The sequence below is a fragment of the Mycetomoellerius zeteki genome, unplaced genomic scaffold (assembly GCF_001594055.1).
Source record: "Mycetomoellerius zeteki isolate Tzet28-1 unplaced genomic scaffold, Tzet1.0 scaffold149, whole genome shotgun sequence".
NCBI lineage: Eukaryota > Metazoa > Arthropoda > Insecta > Hymenoptera > Formicidae > Mycetomoellerius > Mycetomoellerius zeteki.
This window is the reverse complement of record NW_017256436.1, coordinates 3901421-3924171: the sequence shown is the minus strand read 5'-3', so window position 1 is coordinate 3924171 and position 22751 is coordinate 3901421. Positions and strand designations below refer to the sequence as shown.

At 27.9% G+C, this 22751-nt stretch overlaps 2 protein-coding genes across 3 annotated transcripts in view; both read right to left on the bottom strand.

The window, feature by feature from the left end:
* Fatp3 (Fatty acid transport protein 3) overlaps nucleotides 1-13230 on the bottom strand; it is a 23441-nt gene extending 10211 nt beyond the window's left edge. Inside the window, exons 1-4 of the mRNA XM_018444385.1 lie at nucleotides 12840-13230; nucleotides 3678-3828; nucleotides 3008-3245; nucleotides 1332-1560 (exon numbers count right to left, since the gene is read on the bottom strand). Of these exons, the coding sequence (XP_018299887.1) occupies nucleotides 1332-1560; nucleotides 3008-3245; nucleotides 3678-3828; nucleotides 12840-12967 (746 nt within the window). The 5' untranslated portion in view covers nucleotides 12968-13230. The remainder of the gene's footprint in view (nucleotides 1-1331; nucleotides 1561-3007; nucleotides 3246-3677; nucleotides 3829-12839) is intronic.
* A 2813-nt stretch (nucleotides 13231-16043) lies between these two features.
* Nucleotides 16044-20905, bottom strand: LOC108720283 (synaptobrevin homolog 2). 2 transcript variants are annotated; one of them, XM_018444185.1, is made up of 6 exons: nucleotides 20712-20905; nucleotides 20548-20597; nucleotides 20211-20261; nucleotides 19111-19343; nucleotides 16389-16464; nucleotides 16044-16119 (listed from the first exon to the last, which is right to left on the bottom strand). In XM_018444185.1, exons 1-5 carry the CDS (start codon nucleotides 20775-20777, stop codon nucleotides 16427-16429), a joined length of 438 nt encoding a protein of 145 aa, XP_018299687.1. In that variant the 5' UTR covers nucleotides 20778-20905; the 3' UTR covers nucleotides 16044-16119; nucleotides 16389-16426. The 2 variants fall into 2 exon arrangements, with proteins under 2 accessions (XP_018299687.1, XP_018299688.1); XM_018444186.1 differs by lacking the exon at nucleotides 16389-16464 and having other exon boundaries at nucleotides 16046-16119.
* Between the last annotated feature and the right edge of the window lie 1846 nt (nucleotides 20906-22751).

The window sequence follows — 22751 nt, the reverse complement described above, 5'->3', positions numbered from 1 at the left end:
TAGGGAAAGGAACTATTGAGAATTATAACTATTTAAAATTTTTCATAGAATTATTATTATAACATTACTATTCATAACTACTATTGGAAACATGAATAGAATTATTATATTGGAGCAAATAATAATTATGAGCATTTATTATCTACTATTAGAATCATAAGTAGTTTACTATTAGGGCGAATAGTAACTCTTAGTTCCTGAACTTTTCAAAACAAAATAATAATTTTTTTTAATCTATTATTAATTATAAAAAATACCTAAACCTGAGACAACTTTTACTAATTGATTCTAATTTTTTATTATCAGTCAACCCTCCTATAACATAGTCCTCCGAGAACACGGTTTCCATATAGCACGGCTTAATAAACTCATGCAGTATTATGTACTGTCTACTGTTATGCTTTCGTAAAAATCTATTATAGTTACTATTCAATTTCTATTTACGCACGTAGTCGCCAATAGTTACTATTCAAATAATTATAGAAATTGATTGGTAACTATAGAAATCCGAATAGTTCTCAATAGTTCCTTTCCATACGGATATATCTACGATATAATTCTTTATTAAAACGACAAAAGCTTCATATATTATTGAAATTATTCGTATTTTCGACAAATTCGTACATATACAGGGTGTCCCATTTTAAATAATGCATTAAAATTTCTCGAAAATTATGGTAGATACGGAAAAATGTTTTAAACAAAAGTTGTATGGTTCGGAGGGAGACATAAGAAGGTATCATTTGACCTTGAGTGACGTCGTTGAGGTCAGGTCAAGGTCACATCGATTTTTTAAATAGAATACCCTATTTTTGATGCCAGAATTTGATAACTGGTGTCAAAAGCTTTTCAAAAGACTATAATAAAATTATTTTTCATCAAATACTTTTCGAGTTATAAGGCTTGAAAGTTACAGTACCGCCGGCATTAGCATTACGCAAAGTGTCCAATCGACGGCTAAAACCTCTTGAATGTTGTTCAAGATCATGTCCTGGATAACATTCAATAAAAAATAACTTTATTATAGTGTTTTGAAAAGCTCTTGACACCATTGCAGCTATTAAATTTTGGCATCAAAATTTAATAGCTGCAAAAATAGGATGTTCCATTTTTAAAAATCGATGTGAGCTTGACCTGATCTTAACGATGCCATCCAAGGTCAAATCAACGATATCTCGTTATGTCCCCCTCCAAACCATACAACTTTTGTTTGAAGCATTTTTCCGTATCTACGATAGTTTTAGAGAAATCTTAATGCATTATTTAAAATGGAACACTGTCTATCGGATTAATGATTTTTCACGTATAGTTAACAATTTATAGAATCTTACCTTAAATTACTGATAACAGCAGCCTTTGGCATTCCCGTCGTACCAGACGTATAGACATAAATCAATTTATCTCGGGGACTGCCATAATCAAGTATGATAAGAGATCCAGAATCAATATTACTGATTTTCGTGTTAAGGTCAATCGCACCTTCCAAAATCGATGTATCCGCCGACTCCGACCATTGATAAAGCTCAATATCAGGTATTTTATCTTTGATGTCACGAATTGCTGCACACAATACGCTTCAATAATATTTGTAATGCAAACAAATTTAGATACTTTGACTCATAGAAAGTGTACTTAAAAAGTACATTTGCCAGAGAAAATTCAATTACGATCAATGTAGTCAATATAGTCTTGTGACTAAAAGTGTAGATGTTAGTATCAGAGTATATGTATATGTGTATTGTATTACATACACATACCATTTTAAAAGAAAGTGATCATCAAATATGCGGAAAATTGTTTCAAATACCTATGTGAAGCAATTTTGTAATACAGTGTAATTATTTTTGTAATTATATACTGTCTGATAAAAAACTTTTTTGTAACACGAATATGATTAGTCATTTCCGATATATTCTTGTTTGCTAAACACGAATTCATTCGCCAAATTGGCAAGATATAATACAGAAGAAAGATTCTAAACTTAAATCATTGAAAATTATAATTTTCCTGCCATATTGTATTTTTGTCAATATATGGATTTTTTATTTTAAGTATGATTTTAAGTATGATATTATATAAGTCCGAAAGCATTTAATTTCCACATAATGAAAAATTAAAATGGAATAAAATACCTTTTCTATGTACAATATTATATTAAGGGGATGCTGTGGAGTGACCAAATTTTCTATGTATTATATTACAGTCGTATAAAAATCTTCGAATTGATTAAACGGAATTAAAAATCCTTTTACAGGATTAAAGCAGACGCAAAAAGAAGAGAGAGGAGGTGCAGTGGATTTTATATTAAAATCGAAAAAAATTAAGTAGATTTTAACTTTTTTTCGATTTTAGTATAAAATCTACTACACCGCCTCCTAATTTTCCATCTACTTTAATCATATAAAAGGATTTCTTATTCCGTTCAGTCAATTCGAAGATCCTTATACGATTACTGTAATGTCGATAATTTGATCACTCCAGCATCAGAAAAAGAACTATTTTTTCAAATTGCTTATATCTTGAAAACAAAACATACCAAAACGAAACAAAATGCATTTTAAAGCTAAAAGTTGATACTTTCGCGTAGCATTAATAAAATTTAAAACAAAATTGTTGTCTGTGCTACAACGCCATAAAAACCTTCAAAACTGTCGTCTTTTTATCTCTGTGTTGCTATTTTTCTCAAAATTATGACGTGATAGCTAAATTTAGTAAATGAATTCATGTTTAGCAGACAAAAGTACATCGGAAATAATTATCACACTCGTATTGAAAAATGGTGTTGGATAGTGTTGTTATTCTGATTTGTAAATTAATTGTAACGGATAAAAATTTAATGATAACTTTATAATAATGATAAGCTTATAAATTATATAAAACTTATTAATAATGTACGTTTATATGTGTAATTGTAACTACTTCTTTTCTATTAATTAGTATCTAATTTTCTATTAATTCTTTAAATCACAAACAATTATTTACAATTCAAATTGGAGAACTCTCTTACCATCCTTAAGTTCTGACCCGAAAATAACAGCTTTGCAACCGGCAGCGTTAATGCTGTGCAGAAGTACATCACGACGTAGATTCGTGTTAATTAAAGCCGCTACGAAATTAGCTTTGCCAAGACCTAACCAGGTAGCAATGTATTCAGGACGATTTTCCATAAATAGTGCTATACTATCCGAATGAGAAAATGATCTGGTGCGGAAGTAACGTCCCATACGATTGCTGAAGTGTTCCAACTATTATTTATACATAGAAGATTATTATGCGCACATATACCTCAAAATTATATGATCGAAAGTTTGATTAGTTTTATTTTTATTTATCAATAAATTATGATATTTGTAGTATTCAATTTCTTAGTGTAGCTTTCTGATTCACACTGAACACATTGTTAATTCGAGAGATAAAATACTTTTTAAATAAACTAATATCTTTGTATTTAAAATTTAACATTTAATAATTTTATAAATATTGTTTCCTTTTCCAAAAAAATGGTTATATTCATTTATAGCGAAAACTTGCATTTAATACAATAGTTTATATACAATAATTATAACAAACATCAGTTAATTAAATCTAATAAACTCGCCTTGACAATTATCGGCACTAAGTGCGCAGTGCAGTACAGTTCAAATGAATCTATAAATGATGTATGCGTCAGATATTACCTGTTCATACGTCCATTCTTTGTCCTCGAAGATATAAGCCACTTTATCCGGATGAGCTACTGCATACTTTGAAAAAATCTTTGCAACGGTATACTCACGTTTTTCCCACCACCAAAGACGTAAGTTAAATTGAAAAAATCGAAAAGCACCCCTGCACAAAACAGAAATTTTAGAATTAATCTAAATTATTAATATAATTTGTCAAAAATATATATTTAATTCGGCTAATTATTTATTTATATTTAATTAACTAATTTATTATTTGATATATTATCAATAACTTCTTTTATAATCAAAATATCTTTTATAATCAAAGCAGATATATAAGTCAAATTTTATTGATAAACAATAACAAAATATTATTCAAAATAATATCAATAATAAATAATACCAAAAACATGAAATTAGTATACAAAGACATGTTATTTATTATTGTTGTGCAGAATTTAACATTAGTTTCATAATAATGAATTTCCTTTTTTTTCTTCTCTTGCCCTAATTACAGTTCAAAATAAAATTAACTAATACCTATAAAATGCACAATTAAAAGCAAATAATTGAATGACCAAATAAATAATTGAATGACCAAATAAATAAAAAAAAAATCACAAACGAAATTTATGTATATTTATGACATATATTTAAAAAATAAAAGTTAAAGGAAATTTAAATAAAAATAGATAAATTATATCGATTTCTTTAAATATTTTAGTGCCACAAAATCAAAATAGAAATGGAAATTTCTAGTTTTAACAAATGTCTTATGTTTTTAAAATTGATAATACATTCTTCGTTCATGGTCCCCTCACGTAATGCCTTTTTCTCTCACAATTGATTAATGACTCGTGTAATGTACATTACGTAAACGTAACTGCACTATTGTCACTCATATAACACCTGTCAAAATGTCAAAAATGTGATTTTGTCATCCTGTGATTTTTGTGAAAAACATCTTTATAGAATTGTATATTATAATTTAATATAATTATATAAGTAATATATTAATATACATATGTATAATTAATCTTATCATTCATTGAATGTTGTCTTCACACATTAATCACACATACATAATATATAATTCACATCAAATGTTTATTTAAAAAAATTTTAAGTAACGATTACAAATGTTTTTAGCTAAGATAGTAAATTTTTTACATTTATAACATAATTAATTTAAATTAATATCAAGAATGTAAATTGCATACTACATAATTAATTGTAATTACTTGACACTTTAAATAATGTACATATTTGTTTGTTTCTATTTGTAAGAATTTTAATTATAAAATAGAAAAAGGAAGAGAAATAGAGATTTATCAAAAACTGAAATTGATATACTGTGTTAAAATATAATTCGATCTTCGAACTACATAGGAAGCGAAAAATAATAATTCACTGCTCACATTATGAGCGTCAGAAACGATAAAAGAATAAAAGATGTATCAGTTAAGTTTGATTATGAAATATATTACAATCATATATGATAATTATTCTTATCGAATTACTTCTATCTTGAAAGTTTTATGAATGCGCAACTCTCATATGATTGATATACTCATTCGTCAAATATATAAAACAATAATTATTAATATCATAATAAATTACTATATTTATGTCATGAAAAGAACGAGTGAAATATATCAAGAATCATTTTTAAGATTCTTATGAAGCAGAATTAAATAAAAAAATGATAGAAAAATAAACAAAATACGTAATATATGCAATATGTATATTGACATGAGTCATTGCGTTCTAAACTTAATTGTTGTTTGCTAATTTTCCTCTTAAGCTATTTACTTTATATTTATGCAGTGACGTGTATATACAGAAAGAAAGATTTATTGACATAAAAACAAAATATAAGAGTAAAACTGGTTGTTGTAAGAGTCAAAGCTGGTTGTTAATATAATTAAAAGTTTTTATACTTAATAGTTCTAGTTAAAATAATTAATTCTAGTTAAAATACAATTTCGGACAAACGTTTCAACCTACTACTAGATCATCTTCAATGTTAATACAGTTAAATTTACAATTAAACCGTAACAGGAAATAATAAAATATTTAAGATCATTCATATTCGTCAAATTTAAAATAACAGTCTGTAGAGATAAAATACTACTTTTCTCTTCTAATATTCTAAAATCGTAAATCCTCCATAATTTTTTCCATAATGGTGAACAGTAATAATGTCAATGGAGTCATTTTTTTTTTAAATAACGGTGATTGGAATATTTACTAAATCAATCGATAAAGTTCGTTAAACATAAAAAGCAAAACAACAAATGACACAACAAAGGAAACCCAAGGAGCAAAATCTATATGGATAACAGTTATAGAAATGTTTATACGACTTTCTATAAAACTTTGTAACTTTTCTTACAACTGTTTTGCAACTAAACAGTGCAGGCAGTAACGTCGTTGAAATGTTTATGTCAACGAAGTGGGGAATCCATACGACTAATTTCTGACGTTATATTAATCACATTAAAACTTGTAATGTACTACTGTTTTACAACAAACCGTTAATAGATATAAAATAACGTCTCAATGATTGTCTTAAATACCACGTACAAACGTTAATACAACTTTCTTCAATAATTATCAAAATTATTAAAATGATCAAAATTAAACATTTTTTTATTGTTATATTTTTGATATTCATTACGTTTAAGATGCCCCGAATATTTATACGCAAGTACATATTTATGAAAACGCATGTGGTTTCGACGGAGTTTGAACCTAAGACCTATGGGACGGGAATCTAACACGCTACGCTTGAGCTATAATCGCACGCTTGTCTCGACAGTTTGGAATTCAACTGTTATTCGACTCCTTGGTACCGAGCATATAATTTTTTCTCTTGTGCGGAAACGTGAAAAGTGAAAATTTACAACTTTTGGCGTTTGTAATAAACTGCGACTGTCAATAGGTAAATGTTATTTCTGTTGATCACAAATCGATGTATTCAACAATTTCAATAAATCATTAAGTGCACGGTGAGTAATTTTATGAGTAAGTGCCCATGTTTCCAATTTTTCATGAAAAAGCTCTTCGTCGTTAATAAGATTTTTCAAATCATCTTCACTTTCATCTTGGTCAGATATATAATCATTTATGGATTCAAGAACATAGCTTTCACATTGATCACTTTTAAAAGATGAATTTAGTGTTGATGATAACGGAAATAGTGGACTGTGATCGCCATAATTTAATTGTGTCTTTGATTTAAGATATTCAGTTTCTACATTATTTTCGCACGTTCTGCTTTTCTTTGTAGCTGCAGTTGTCTGCTGCTTTAAATAATATTTTACTCTCCTGTAATAGCTACTATTATGCTTAAACACTTTTTTCCTTTCCATTTTATTTATCCAGATTTAACTCTATTAAAATTAATGAACGTATATACACACACAAGACAGATTAATTATGATAATCATAACCTGCAACTTTACTTTATGAAGTTATATACATAACGTACATAAAGTTATAATGTACGTACCGTTTTATAAATATACACATTATTTCAACGCAACAACGTTTGTCTTTGCAGTTGTATAAATGTCCTAAAAACCTGATATTATGACTCAAAAGTTGAATTGAAATATACGGAGTTACATAAGCGTTTTAAAAACTTGTAATGAGTATTATAAGATTGTTAACATATAATAAGTCATATAGACGTTACAAAATCTTAAAATGAATACTACATAACGATTACTTTGTGTAGAGTCGTATGGACGTTATATAAATTTCTAATGAATATATACATATATTGACTAAATGTTATGTGTTTATATAGACGTTTTAAAAACTATAAATAGTTATATAACCGACATTAACTTTTTAGTCGTATAATTTTTCGATATGTGAATGGTACAAACGTTTTTATAACTTCATAAAACGTTTGTATACCATTTACATATCGAAAAATTATACGACTAAAAAGTTAATGTCGGTTATATAACTATTTGTAGTTTTTAAAACGTCTATATAAACACATAACATTTAGTCAATATATGTATATTCATTAGAAATTTGTATAACGTCTATACGACTCTACACAAAATAATCATTATGTAGTATTCATTTTAAGATTTTGTAACGTCTATACGACTTATTATATGTTAACAATCTTATAATACTCATTACAAGTTTTTAAAACGCTTATGTAACTCCGTATATTTCAATTCAACTTTTGAGTCATAATGTTAGGTTTTTAGGACATTTATACAACTGCAAAGACAAATGTTGTTGCGTTGAAATAATGTGTATATGTATTGCCAACAGTTTAATAGCAAGATAACTGCGTCAATGTTATCTTGTATCGTCGGCAATATAACAGCATTATATGATGCTGCATATTATTACAGCAACATGATGGTAATAATACGAATTTTAATGATGACGATTTTAAAGTTGGCAAATTGCTGGCAAGTTGCTACTCAATGTTATCATATCGTGAAGACATCAAGTTGTCAATAAATAAGGATTCAGTTGCTGCAATTCTGCTAGCAACACATACTTAGCAATGCATACTTAGCAAACAACATGCCAGCAACAAGACAGACACATTGTTATCTGAGGAGTATATTTTTTAAAAGTATTAGAAATGGTAAATGTAATTTTGTTTGTTTATACCAGTATTTTTTTGTTTATACCAGTAGCAATCGAAAAAGGTTTCAGAGACGGTCTTTATATAAGGCACTGTAAAGTAACGATCATTAACTTTAACTTGATTATTTTGTTTAGTATGATTGCTAGTTTTATTGCAGTGATATTTAATTCTTATCTGTATTGACGAAAAGATAAAACTAAAAGGATACTTACATTACATACTTAAGTAAAATCTGAATCAGTTCTACACTTGGCATATTTACAAATTGAACAGAGCGAAAACCAAGAATATTTTTATTTATAAATACAATAATATTCTTATATATATTTCTTATATATATTCGCGCGTATATATTATTATAATTCTTATTTATATTTCACAGTACGAGAGCATTAAATTAATGCTTTGTAAATCTTGATTACTTTTAATCATTATATATGAAATACGTATGAATATATACTATATATAGTATGACTTTCGTAATGCGATCTTTGCACTAGTTGACATGTAATATTCCGCGTAATATATATAATACATAATATATCATAGAAACTAAAGTAACTCTAGACTGGTATATCCGTATATCACACATTTTCAATTTATTCTGATAAAAAGTTAAAAAAGATAAGAAAAACAGAAAATATGATTAATATTACATCTTATTTTATTGTGATCTATTTATATATTTTGATATATACAAACATACAAAGCAATGTTCACATACTTACGTGTTACACAAATGAACATGAAAAATAGTCTTATTACGTCCGTCAAATAAAATTTTAAACGGGTAAATCTCGTGTATTTCTAAAAAAGATACATAGAAAAATTCTGTTATAGATCAAATCAGTTTTGACTTATAATAGAATTTATTTATATACCTCTTTCATATGAGATTTACAAGTTCAAATTTTAACAGATCTAATGACTCCTTTCTATGTGCAATTTTATAATGCACAAGTAATTACCTTTTTATAAATATGTCAAAATTTAATGTACTCGAATTTCAAATATTTTGAGTCTGTTTTTATTCCTGTACTAGACTGCTTACTAATACACTAAAACCTTTTGTCTCGTTTTCACTAAATATATATACCTATCTCATTTTAAATTCTAAAAATGTACACTATAGATTAGCTACAACAAACAAATAATTCTAATAGACTTCGAACTATACTTTGAACTTTGTTATTCAACATGGAAAATACACAAGTCATTACAGATAAAACTAACAAAAAATTAAGATATAACCAGAATGTCTCGAAGTGTCTATTTATAGTGTAACATCCAAACTATTTAATTTATTAGTTAATTGTTTAAATAAAAGAATTATTTACGTAATAATATGGAATGTTGAAATGAAATAACTTTTTAAACCGTTTTACAAATTTTTGCGATTTAATTAAATACTGAAAAGAATCGACGAATAGATATATTTAAAATTAAAAGGACTAGAATTATTATAATAAAATAAAATGGCTTATATATATGTACTATATTGCAACTATTTAAGTCTTATTCATATCTGTTAATTGTCGTACACAAATTAGTTTTTCGAAATCATAAGATTTACACTACAGCTTTCACCTCTCCATATGTTTAAAATAAATAGTGGACGTTAAAGTTAATTTATTTGAAAATAATTATTTATATTATAAGCTATTAACTTTATTATTTAACAATAATAAGATTAAAGTAAGATAAGTAGTAGTTAATGATAAGTAATCGGCGCGCATATTTCTAATTGTAAGATAAATTCATATTTAAAGAATAATATATATGTATTAGTTTGTGTGTGACATCTATCTTTGACGAAAATGGCGTTTCTCTCATATTTAGGTGATTTATTATTTGACTTCTAACTTTTTAATTAATTACTACACAACTCTGCGATATTATTAATTTCTATAGTTCAGTAACTTAAGAAATCAATATCTCTTAAATTTGCTAGTAAATTTCCAAAAGAAGATGTGTTTTGAGGTTCTAAATTCATACTTTAGTTTGGTTTTATCGCTGAAGCATCCTGTATAAGATACATATTCGATTAGCTTTGTTATTTAATGAAATATTAAAGAATAAGAAATTAAAAATCTGATGTGATAAACGAAGAAGCATGAAAGCGAAGCAAGGTCTAACAATAAGTACTGAATAATGTTAATAAACATCGATTCGTACAAATACACAAACGTTACACAAACATACATTCGTACAAATACACAAACGTTTCGACCTTAGATTAAATCATCCTCAGAATGTTAAATTATAAAATTAAAATTGTATTAAAATATTCATTTCGTCTATTAAAAAAATTAAAAACCTAAACCTCTTTCAAATACATTCGCAATTAATATTTGGATCAAGTGGAATCTTTCTTCTCGGATCTGTGATAGCGATGGCATCCAAAAAATCAATGATTTTCGAATTTATTAATGCTGCGCAAATGCTTTCGCTATATCATTATTTCATCTAGTATTATATATTATCTAAAAATAAAAAAATCTATTTTTTTCTGATACCGATAACATTTCAAAACTATAATCTCTTTTACAGTTAGAAATATTCGATTCGATCTAAATATAAAAATAAGAAATATTATGATATTATATTTTTATATTACTTTCTTATTATTATTATATTTTTGAATATTATATCGTTATATATTGTTTTGATTTCTCCTGAAATTAGAAGTTCCTTTGATTCTTACGGTATATAATGTGTATAAAAATGTATAATTTTTTAAACAAATAAATATAAAATATTGCAAACTGAACAGCATAAAAAACTTAATAGTGTATATGCAAAAGTAATTATAAATATTTTAAGTAATTTAGATTCTTATCTTTCTTCATAAGTATACATATATAAAATATTTCAGTTAATAGTTATAATTACTAATAAATATAAATTAAAATACATCGTGTAATATAGTTCAATTAATATAAATTAATAGTAAAAGTATTGAGAAGGACTACGAACCAAAAGAAAACAACATTTAAATTAAAGATATAATATAATTAATAAGAACTAAACAATAATACAAACGGCGTTTCGAGCCCGATCGGGTCATTCTCGATGTTAAAAATATAAAGTGATAAGTATATATTTTTATCTACCAGTTTTAAATCGTTTAATATTTTAAATATGTATATACTTATCACTTTATATTTTTAACACTTTATTATTGTTTAGTTCTTATTAATTATATTATATCTTTAATTTAAATATTGTTTTCTTATGGTTCGTAGCTCTTCTCAAAATTTTAACTATTAAAATATAAATTAATTTATGACGTAGAAAGAATTATTTTAATAGGAAGTCATAATGTAATAAAAGGAAGATGCATCGAGGGGGCTCTTATAAACTCCCCCATTTTTCTCGCGTGCATTCCAACGGTAAACGAAGCATTGAAGCGAATGCGACGGGTAATCATGCAACTCGGGCATTGAACGCAAATTATTAATCCATAACATAACATGAAGCACGAAAGCCTATTATTACAAGCTTTAAATATACCGCAATAATATACCACGACAAAATATTCTCAGCCTTTTCTATAATATTTTATCTATTATCAATTAAATAACTTGCAATAATTGTATTGAAAAATTAAAATCACATACGTTGATAAATATGTAAATAAAATATATATATTGCATACATTTTCAATATTTAATATATATTATTGATTTAATATATATTATATTAAATAATATAGTATATATTATTTATATACATATAATATTATATTAATTTACATATAATATTATGAGAGTGTAATATATTTTCAATTTTTTCAATTTTATTCAATCAATATTGTAAACGAACATCTTGGAGCAATGAAAAACTTGATAACGATATATATAATAATCATTATATTATTATAAAGTAGATTTAGCTTAGAAAGAGTTTCTGTAAAGTATAAAATAAGATATAAGAATTATGAAATTATGCAAATACATCTTCTAATTATAATTACTTGTAACGCCGTTACTTGCCTTATTGTTACTCTGTTATAATAATGATTTGGCGATGATAAATTCTCTTACAACTGTAACGGTAACATCAGTGTTGGAAAGTCACTCAATCGTTATTTGTAACGGAATTATTTGAATTGGGAAAAGATACTTGTTACTGAAAAAATTAACTCGGCATTTGTAACTCATTATTTTTTAGTCATTACTTGTAACTTGTATTTGTTACAAATTACTTTTTTCGGTAAGTAATGATGCAAGTTACTTTTCAAAATGATTTTCCTAACCTTAGCGTAATCTTAGCGTTTAATTATATATAGTTATCATTATATAATTATAAAAAGTTGCAAGATCAAATTGTTATTATAAGCAGTAACGGAAAATGTAACGGAATAGTAAATAACTCTTCCATTTCCTCTGTTTTTTTTCTAATCTATTCTTTATCTTGAGCAGCATTAAAAAATACTAGCGAAAATTTAAGCTCGTTTTACGAACATTCGCACCTATGTTATCTACGGAACAGAATATTTAAATTTTTTCCGCCTATATTTTCTCACATTTATTTATACTCACAAAATATCTCTAGGTAACGTCTTGTAGAGCACATAAATGAAATGCCGGCGACTTCCGGTAAGGAGAAAACCGCCAAGCAAGAGACTCAATACGGTGATAATGACCAGGTGGAGATCTGTCGTCATCATTTTCCGTATGTTTGCTCGTCCTAGAACTTGGGAAATTAATCGAGCGTGCAACCAAGAAATGGCGCCAGCAGCCACCGGTCAATCGTGCATTAGTTACAAATACCGGTTACAAGTATATTATAAACCGGTTGGGTACTGATAAACGCGAACGTCGTGGTATGACTGAAACGGAGTTGAAGGACGACTCCGATATATATAAACACTATCCGTGTATCCCCCCAACCATGTGGACAGACTTGCACATAGTAGTCATCGCGAACTCATGAGCCATCCTACGGAGCTACTCCGGAGCACGGGTGACGGGAGCAGTGGGAGTGATAAAGCTGATATTACACGTTGCGATGGATAACACATGCGCAAAAGCTTTTGCGAAAGCCACTCTGATCGGCTTCTGAAGGCGGGTGCTCCGAAAATGTAAAATTGCAACAGGTTCGGTCTAACGGTACGGTCGCGTACTCTGAATTCTCCTCAAATAATTCTAATCAAATGTTTTTAATTACATTTTAATAACACAATTACTATTATTGTATCATACACAAGAACACAGCGAAATAAAGTGATTTTACTTTCTTAGTAGCATGATTTACGAGAAAGAAGTAGAAATTTCATGTGTTCATGCATTTTATTTTATTTTGTTCTTAAAAGTCTATCTATACAAAAACAATGATTTTGCTGATGTAATTAAAAATTTAATTAGATACAGATTTAAAATAATTTTGTTAGACTATGAAAATAATTAAGCAGAACATCTAATTGCTAGAATATGTCAAAAGTTTTTGCAGCATTGCGCGTCATGCTCAAGTTTCCTACGTAATTATTTTAATAATACAACACAAAATTGTTTTCAAATTTATCTAAATTTATCTAAATTTTTAAATACTTCAGCAAAATTGTTTTTTACATGTAGACAAGAGAACAAATAATAATAATGAAGCAACGAAAACATTTTATTCTTTTGTACCCAATATAAATTTTATTTGATACAATCAGTAACCTTCGATAAAAGATAATTAATTAAAACGTGCTTATCATATTGTTGATACGACAATACGAAAAGATATTCATCACTGCAATTCGTTGATGTAAACAACGATGATAATAGTCGAATTGGCTATTTTGAACAGACCACAGATAGTCTCGCACGCCTATCGCAATTTGTAGGTCGCACTATATAAGGCTTGTCACGTATAAAATTGCTCTACAACATGATCGCTTTTCATTGCGAAATTGTAAGCTTTTAATGAATTCCAATGAAGTACACAATATATTGTCTGTAATATATGATATATCCTTTCCTGTTTATATTTCTTCGACATTTTCGATATTTATTCGATATCCTATTTTAATAAAAAAAAGATTGGTTAATAACATTAATTTAATTTTATTCTTAAATAAAAATATTTATCTTTTTAAAAAGAAACAATGTATAAGGTTCAAACGGAATAATATTCATTTATTTAAAAGTAAAGTTAAATTTAATATTAATAATCAGACTTTTTGTATTAAAATAAGATATTGAATAAATATAGAAATAAACAAGAACGATTCTCTTTTGAGAATAAGTTCCTAACAATTTATTGATGCCAAAAGTATACAAGAATAACGTAAAGCATAAAAAATAACTCATATGTGTGGTGCTGTAATACATACAGGTAAGTACTCAGGGATGAGAAATTTACTTTACTATTACATTTACCGTTACTTCTTAAAACAACAATTAATAACATTGGAATTTTTTATGACGATGACGAAAACTAACTAAAAGCTAAGGCTGAAAACATCATTTTTGAAAAGTGACTTGTCATCATTACATATTATTTATTTAAAAAAGTAATTCATTACTTATATGATGCGTCGATTCGTTCCCTACTAAAAACAAACATGTCAAACAGTTGCATGATGAAATCATGTAATTAAAACATGCAAACCAACGGATTGTTCGAAATCAGTACGTGATTTTTTAAAATTACGTAATTTGAAAAAAGTCACATGATATGTTCTTTTTTCTTCTAATTCTATCATTCAATTCTTTAAAATTCGATAACTATAAAATCACATGATGGATAAAATTATTTCTAATATCATGTGATTTTTCAAATTACATTATTTTAAAAAATCACATACTGATTTGGAACAATCCGTTACGTGAATTATATGGTTTAATTACATGATTTCATGTGACATGATTTTTTTCAGTAGTTACTTTTAAAAATAACCAAATTGTTTTAAAAAATAACGGCAAAAATAACGATAAAAGTAACTTCCTATCCCCGCACGTATTGAAAGGCAACGTGAATTCTGAAACTACGCTTTACTTTAACTAATAGAAAGTAATAAACGGAAAACAGTACAAGTACGTTCATTACATTTACATCATTGCATTTACGAGAGAGAGAGAGAGAGAGAGAGAGAGAGAGAGAGAGAGAGAGAAAGAAAGAGAGATTACACGCATTATTTTTTATATAAAGACACAAGCTGCGTATGTATAAACGGATATATCAATGTTGCGTATTATAAAAGTGTATATACAGTCTTGAAGTAAAATATGCAAACTTGTAAAAACTTATCAAGACGTAGTATGATTACATATATTGCAGATAGTATACTTAAAATATACGTATTTGTTTCTTGATAACATAGGAAGATTTCTGACGCTTGTATCATTCCACAATCTTCAAGTTTGATATTGATATCAGATTATATGTTTAATTCATTATAATGCGAAAAATATACGTAAAATCATATATTACAGTTACACAATAAAAACTTTTTTTAGAAAGCTTAATATGTTAAGCAAAAGGGAAAGCAAATAAAATTAAAAGAATAATTTTTTATTATCTAATAAAAACTGAAATATAAATATAATTTAGTTCAAAATTGCTGACATAAAAAATAAAATTGTGATCAACATATCGTCGTCTTAATTTCATTTGTTCGCGTCAAATAAACATAGGCAGTAGTACAATTTTTATGGTAACAAAATGTACAGAAACGACACACATGTTTACATAAATAATAGAAGAGATATATTTATACAGAAAAACTTATATAACTACAATACTTATAGTTGATTTGAGGGAAGAAGATCTTAATGTACAACATGTACAATATATGGTGATTTCTCAGTCAGGCGTATTTCACAACGATGGATCCTGAAAAGAAAAAAGGTATTAATATTTTTTGTATCATGAACACATCGATGATGGAAATAAAAACGTAATAAAAATGTAGCTATTAAAACACGAAAACGTGATAAAAAGAGGCGAGTGGAACAAAATAAATGCGAGCAAAAGAAATTGCAAAGTACAAAAAACTACACAATGTAATAAAAATTTCATGATTTTTAAACACGTAGTTATTGTAATTTTTGTACGCAAACATTACTGTGCAAAGTTCAGGGACAATGTAAAAGATTATATACCTTAATTTGAATGATCGAGGCTCGGAACATTACACTCGTTATCTGAGAACCAGGTAAAGTACCATGATGTCCAAAACTGAAAACGATACGCGCTAATCAAACTAGACAGTATACTCCAAAAATTGACTGATTTAAAACGTTGATATTTTAAATCCTTGATCTGAATAAGTAATTAAATGTAAGAGTTATGTAAAACATATGTAGAAAAATATATTAAGTATAAATGAATAAAAGATAAATAAAACGGAATAAAATACAAAATAGAAATAAATTGTTTTAACTAATAACACAGGCCCACAAAAAAAAAGTATCCTGTACTCTGGTGGAGACCCAGCTATTCTTATATATTTTGAGTCGCTGAATACGAATCTGACATAAAAATAGGACCATCCAGTACAAATTTTCAATCTAGAGTCTAGAGCAAAAAAATGGTTAAAAACCTCGAAATCTGCTTTTATTGATATATTCTAAGACCATTGACAAAAACTTGTGACTAAGAGACCATATGTTTCCCGGTGCTGAAAGAAGAGTATTCGAATATAGAAATGGTTTTGAAAAAAATTAAGTATGAGGAACATAAATGGCAAATTTGAAGAAATTTCAAAATATTGTCTATAATTTTAGGACAACAATCGGACTTTACCAAATATCCATGTTTTCTATGTCAGTGGGATAATAGAGACCAGGAAAATCATTATAAAAAAAAAAAGAAAAGTGGCCAACAAGATCATCATTAGAACCTGGTTCGAGATGAACATTAAAAACCAACCTTAAACCAACATTAAAAACATTGGTTGAGCCTTCAAAAATTCTTCTTCCTCCCCTTCACATTAAACTAGGCTTGATGAAACAATTCGTCAAAATTCTTGACAAAGAAGGGCGGTGCTTTGAATATTTGAGACAAACGTTCAGCCAAGTGTCTGAAGCGCTAAGTTGAAAGAGGGAATTTTCGACGGACCACAAATTCGTACTGTTGAAAGATGAATCTTATGTTACGAAATGACTGACATCGAGAAGGCAGCATTTAGCTTCAAAGAAGTTGTAGACAAATTTTTAGGTAAAAAGAAAAGCGAAAACTACAAAAACATTGTTTTTGTATGCTAATATGCCAAGACATAAAAGAAATGGAAAGACGATGGATCAAGAAAAATGAGACATCAATATGATGGCTGACTTTTGTTGGACATTGAAGAGAGTCGGCAAAAAAAACAAACGCAAGAAGAATCCATTACACAAGTCATTTGAAGACAAAAAAGTGCGGAAGTGCGCACGAACATAAATCAATCCTTTTTAGATATTCACAGATACAATACAGATGTGATGTACGGTTATTGTGTCTGATGGCTGCTTGTCTGAAAGTTTGTCTATGGTGTACTCCTCGGGAATTATTGGATTTAACCTGTATCTGTAATGTGAGGCACTCAGAGTTCATTAAAAGTTATGCAAGAGGTGTACAGGACGTAGATACGGCGTATAGATGGCTGAAAAGTATTTTTCAACTCGGGGAACATATGGTCTAGGTTTAATCACAAGTTTTTGTTAATGATCTTAGAATATATCAATAAAACAGATTTCGAGGTTTTTTTACCCATTTTTTTGCTCTAGGTTGAAAATTTGCACTGGATGATCCTATTTTTATGTCAGATTCGTATTCAGCGATTCAAAATACATAAGAATAACTGGGTCTCCACCAGAGTACAGGATACCTTTTTTTCGTAGGCCTGTGTAATTGTTAACTGTAATAAAAATTCATATTCCAAAATTAAATAAAAAAATTGATTTCAAAAATATAAATTTAGCTTTGTATGTAAAGAACAAATATCAGATAAATTGTTTTTAATCTATAGTCTATCTTACAAAGATTTTTATTCTTCCGAGCCACAAACCATCAATTATTCTAATTAGTAGAAAAAAATCCCGATATACTGACATAAAATCCCTCAAAAAAAGAAATTACATGCGTCACACAGAACAGCGTAAAATAATATAAATCAACAAAAAATAATTTATATCGAGATGAAAAGAGAGATAGAGAACCTCATGTACATTCACTTGTAAATGTTTTGTACAGATAACTTCTGTAAAAGAAAAAGAATAGGAATATATACATGCTATGTATGTCAGTTTTGGGACCCATTTTGTCAAACACTTTTTTTATTTATCTCACGGAAAAGTTAATTAAAATTACAAAATTACAAACAGTTATAACAAAATTACAAACATTATAAATACTGTTATGTTATTTAATAGAAGATGCTTTCTAGTTTATATTTATGTTTCTAAAATTTTAGGTTTTATTTAAGAAATATTGTCCAAAAAGAAAATGGTATGTCAATATCGGTGATCTTTGTCTTATCATAATATTCATGTTATGACACTATTTTATATCAAATGTCACGAAGAAATAAAAATTTAAGGAGCAAAACATGAACAAACAGAACCGTGTGTAAATTGATACAAAAAGCTTCTAAAAAGTATGAAAAGAGATAAAACATATATGACATTATATAGCTTGTTCAATTTTTATCGTGCTGGGTAGCGATTATGTAACTTTTTCCCTAGGACGGAAACGTGAAAAGTGAAAATTTTTTTGTATAATGTGTGTATACATACGAACACACATACATAAAAATTTTCATTTTTCACATTTCCGCTCTAGCGAAAAAATTACATGATCGCTACCCTGGTATTAATTATATAAATACGCAGCATTATTTCTTACCAACAATAAAAAGTACGATCGTCACAGTGATGCTGATAATGATGATCCTCGATTTCACATTCTGGAGCCATGCTCTCCGTTGCGCTCTCTTCGCAGCTTCTCTAAATTCGTTTCCGGCCATATTAAGACGATCGCTCGCTTGCTGTAAATCCTCCAGCCTCTCACCGCGATCTATTACTTTTTGAACATTATCCCGCATCACGTCCGCCACCTCCTGAATCTGCAGCTTGACGCTTCAAATACAGACCATTAAATCGATATCGATTACTTGTACTATAATTTCGTCTGTATTAATTTGCATATATAATATCATATCAATTATAAAATTATAAACTGACTGAATATAAAGATCAATTCAAGACTAATACAAGATTAAAAAGCACGTGTGATTACACTTTTTTTCTTAAGTATCTTTAATAATCTACATTTTTTTCTTTGTGCACACACTCAAAAAATTCTTCTTAATTAAAACTAATTTCGATTTTACTAAAAAATAACTACTTTTATTGCCAATGATTTTATTGCAAAACTTATTATCAGAAATTTATTTACGCTTTACGATTGTATTGGTCATAAATTGAATTTTATAATTTATTTGTGAACAAGCCAATTATTATTCTACTTGATTAATTTTGTTCATTTACTCTGCCTATGATTCAACAAAATCAAAATTACATTTTAACTATGAATATGACAAAGAGTATGATAAACAGTTACATAAAATATTTACATGCAAGAATTGTGTACACAAATAAAATAAATGTGGTTAAAATTACATAGAAATAATAACCGCATGAAAAATAGGAAAATTTTTATTAAAATATGTTCCAATCAATACCAACTAAAAGTAACATAATATCAATATTATTATAATTTCGCAACAATGTAACTGTTATGTACCATTATGTGTTATATTTATATTAAACAAATTGTAATGATAATTAGCTTTTTAAACTACGTCAAAATAAACATTAAAGGAGCATATAGGCTAAAACGCAAAATGATATCTATTTATCAATATTTAAACTGCAATAATAGACGTTATTCGACTGTTATTCACAAATCCTTAAAATATAGAAATTAAAAATCATCATACTTACGTATCCATTTTATTGTCAGTGTTTTCATTTCCACTTGATGTACTGGGTCGGCTGTAATCGCATATTCCATATTAACACATTTGTATTAATTAAAGTAATTTCCGGAAAAATATAACAAAAACCAAACAAACAAAAGTAAATATGTAAATTGATTATTTACATTAAAATGTAAAACTAGTTTATACCAAATGTTAGATATGAGAGATAACTATGAGTCACAAAATGAGAGATAACTATATTTTATTATTTTAGTATTTTTTTTGCCAAAAATGGCATTTACAATATTTTTATAGAAGTTTTTCCAATCAATTACAGTTTATAAAAATAATTTTCTTACGTGAACAGCATCTCCTCATCGAGATCGCTGTCGTGCTCCAATAGCGATTCCTGCAAAATAACAGTTTAAACATACGTCAAATTTCCCGCCAAGCGTGACGTCACTTCCACGTACTGCGTGTTCTTTGATATACATACGCCGATGCGACGATAAGAGATACTTACTTTCTCATCCTTGTCCGCGGTTTTGATGTCCTCTTTGGATAAACTGCGTTTACCAGATGACAACATATTCTCGGGAAAATAGACCCGCGTGTCACTCGCAGGCTTTAAGTAATTGATTCGCACACCTAAATGATTTGTTGTGACGATTAGAATTTAACCTTTCACGAACACTCGGCCATTTTGATAGAAGCTATTCTGCTTTACCGGCCTCGTGATAATCGTAAGGTAGGATGCAAACCGCAAATCAATATAAAGTAGATGGCACCATGAGCGAGTACACAATAATAGAACAAAATTATTTTTTATTAAGGGGATGCTGAAGTCGCCTGTATTACCGATAAAGCGTTTTTATTCCCGTCCAATTTCTTCGTAGTCTTCAGCGTTGGTCGCCATATTGAAATAAAAATGGATAAAGAAATCTGTAATTTTTTATTTTTTCCAGCTTTGGACACGAAACACACCAGCGCCAAGTACATTAGCATGTATATTTTAATCGTAGAAAAGGAATTTTTATTCTGTGAAACTACTACGAAGGAATTGGGTAGGAACAAAAATGTCAAAAACGCTAGCTTTATCGGTAATACAGCGGCTTAGCATCCTCTTAATTCCAGCGATACTGGAGTAACGGCTAAACTTGATCGATCTCGATAGTATAGACTTTTTAAATTTCAAATAAAAAGTCGATATAATAGTGACATCTTTAATTCATTTCTGTCTTACATTATCGTCTCACTCAAACGTATATACCCAGTGAGAAATGACATGTCGATTCGACGTCGATTCCATTGTCATTTCTCACTGGGTATATCTGTCCTTATCTAACATATTGCAATGCCATCTCTTGCAAGATCGAGCACCTACTGCTAGACGCAATTACTGCTTTGTTTACTATTCTGAATTCTGAGTCTTCGCTCAATACACGTATACACGCAATTTGCAGATCAATATAAATATTTTTTAAGCTTTTAATCTTAGAATTATAAACTCAGTATTGTTCGTTTACATAATCCTAAGGATAATGCACTGTCGCTTTGTCCATAAGAGCTATAAAACGAAACATCTACGTCAGGTGACAATTCTACAAGTTGAAAAATAAATAAAATTTTTAACTTTTTTTCGATTTTAATATAAAGTCCATTGCAGCACCTCCTAATTTTGCATCTACTTTAATTTTGTAAAAGGATTTTTGATTCGTTCAGTAAATTCGGAGATTTTTATCGATCTGTAATATATCGATAATTTGGTCATTCCAGCATCCCCTTAATTGGTATAAATTTGCTCTTTAATGAAAGTTGAATGGTTGATTGTTTCACAGGGAGCGTAACCAAAGCATTCGATTTGGATCTAAAGTGCTTATTTTTATTAACATTTACTGATAATGACTAAAATATTAGCCGAAACGTACGTTATTGTATAATTTAATTTATATATTTAAGTACGATAAAAAGAAGCTTGTTTTGTATATATAATTGCACTATCTACAGCGCCATTCTCATTAGCCCTTTTTTATTTTGTTGACATATTTTATATTAATTAAGTCTTGTATTATTTTTATCAGCTGCATTTATTATGAATATTTTACTTGCAGAGGTGCCCGAGAAACAAATAAATCGTCTAATCTAACATAACAACAGCTATATCGAATTAAAATTATCTCCTATCGTTTTAACATACTTCTTTTTTTAAACCCTTAATTTTATAATCAATGGTTTAAAAAAATAGAAAGAAACATTTTGAAAAATAAATATTATTAGAGGAGAAGGTGATATTATGGCACCCCAATTACATTTCACACAATAACTTTGTTAATAATCAATATTTAAGTTTAAAACTTGACAATTACATTCGTTAAAATGTTGTTGAATCGATTCTGGACTTAAAGTTACGAAATATTTATTACTTAGGATACTATTAATAAAAATGTGGCGACATTGCATAATGACTCGAAGAAAAAAATGGGTGGTAATATAGTCTTTCATAAAAATAGCCTTAAAATATTAATTTTGTTTAGAAAACAGTATTTGGTTACAAAATTAACAA

Coding starts and splice junctions, on each gene's coding strand:
- LOC108720283 (XM_018444185.1), bottom strand. CDS start 20,777: ATGTTGTCATCTGGTAAACGCAGTTTATCCAAAGAGGACATCAAAACC. Junction 20,262..20,547: donor GATGAGGAGATGCTGTTCAC/GTAAGAAAATTA, acceptor ATGCGATTACAG/CCGACCCAGTACATCAAGTG. Junction 16,465..19,110: donor GATCGTACTTTTTATTGTTG/GTAAGAAATAAT, acceptor TATCGTTTTCAG/TTTTGGACATCATGGTACTT.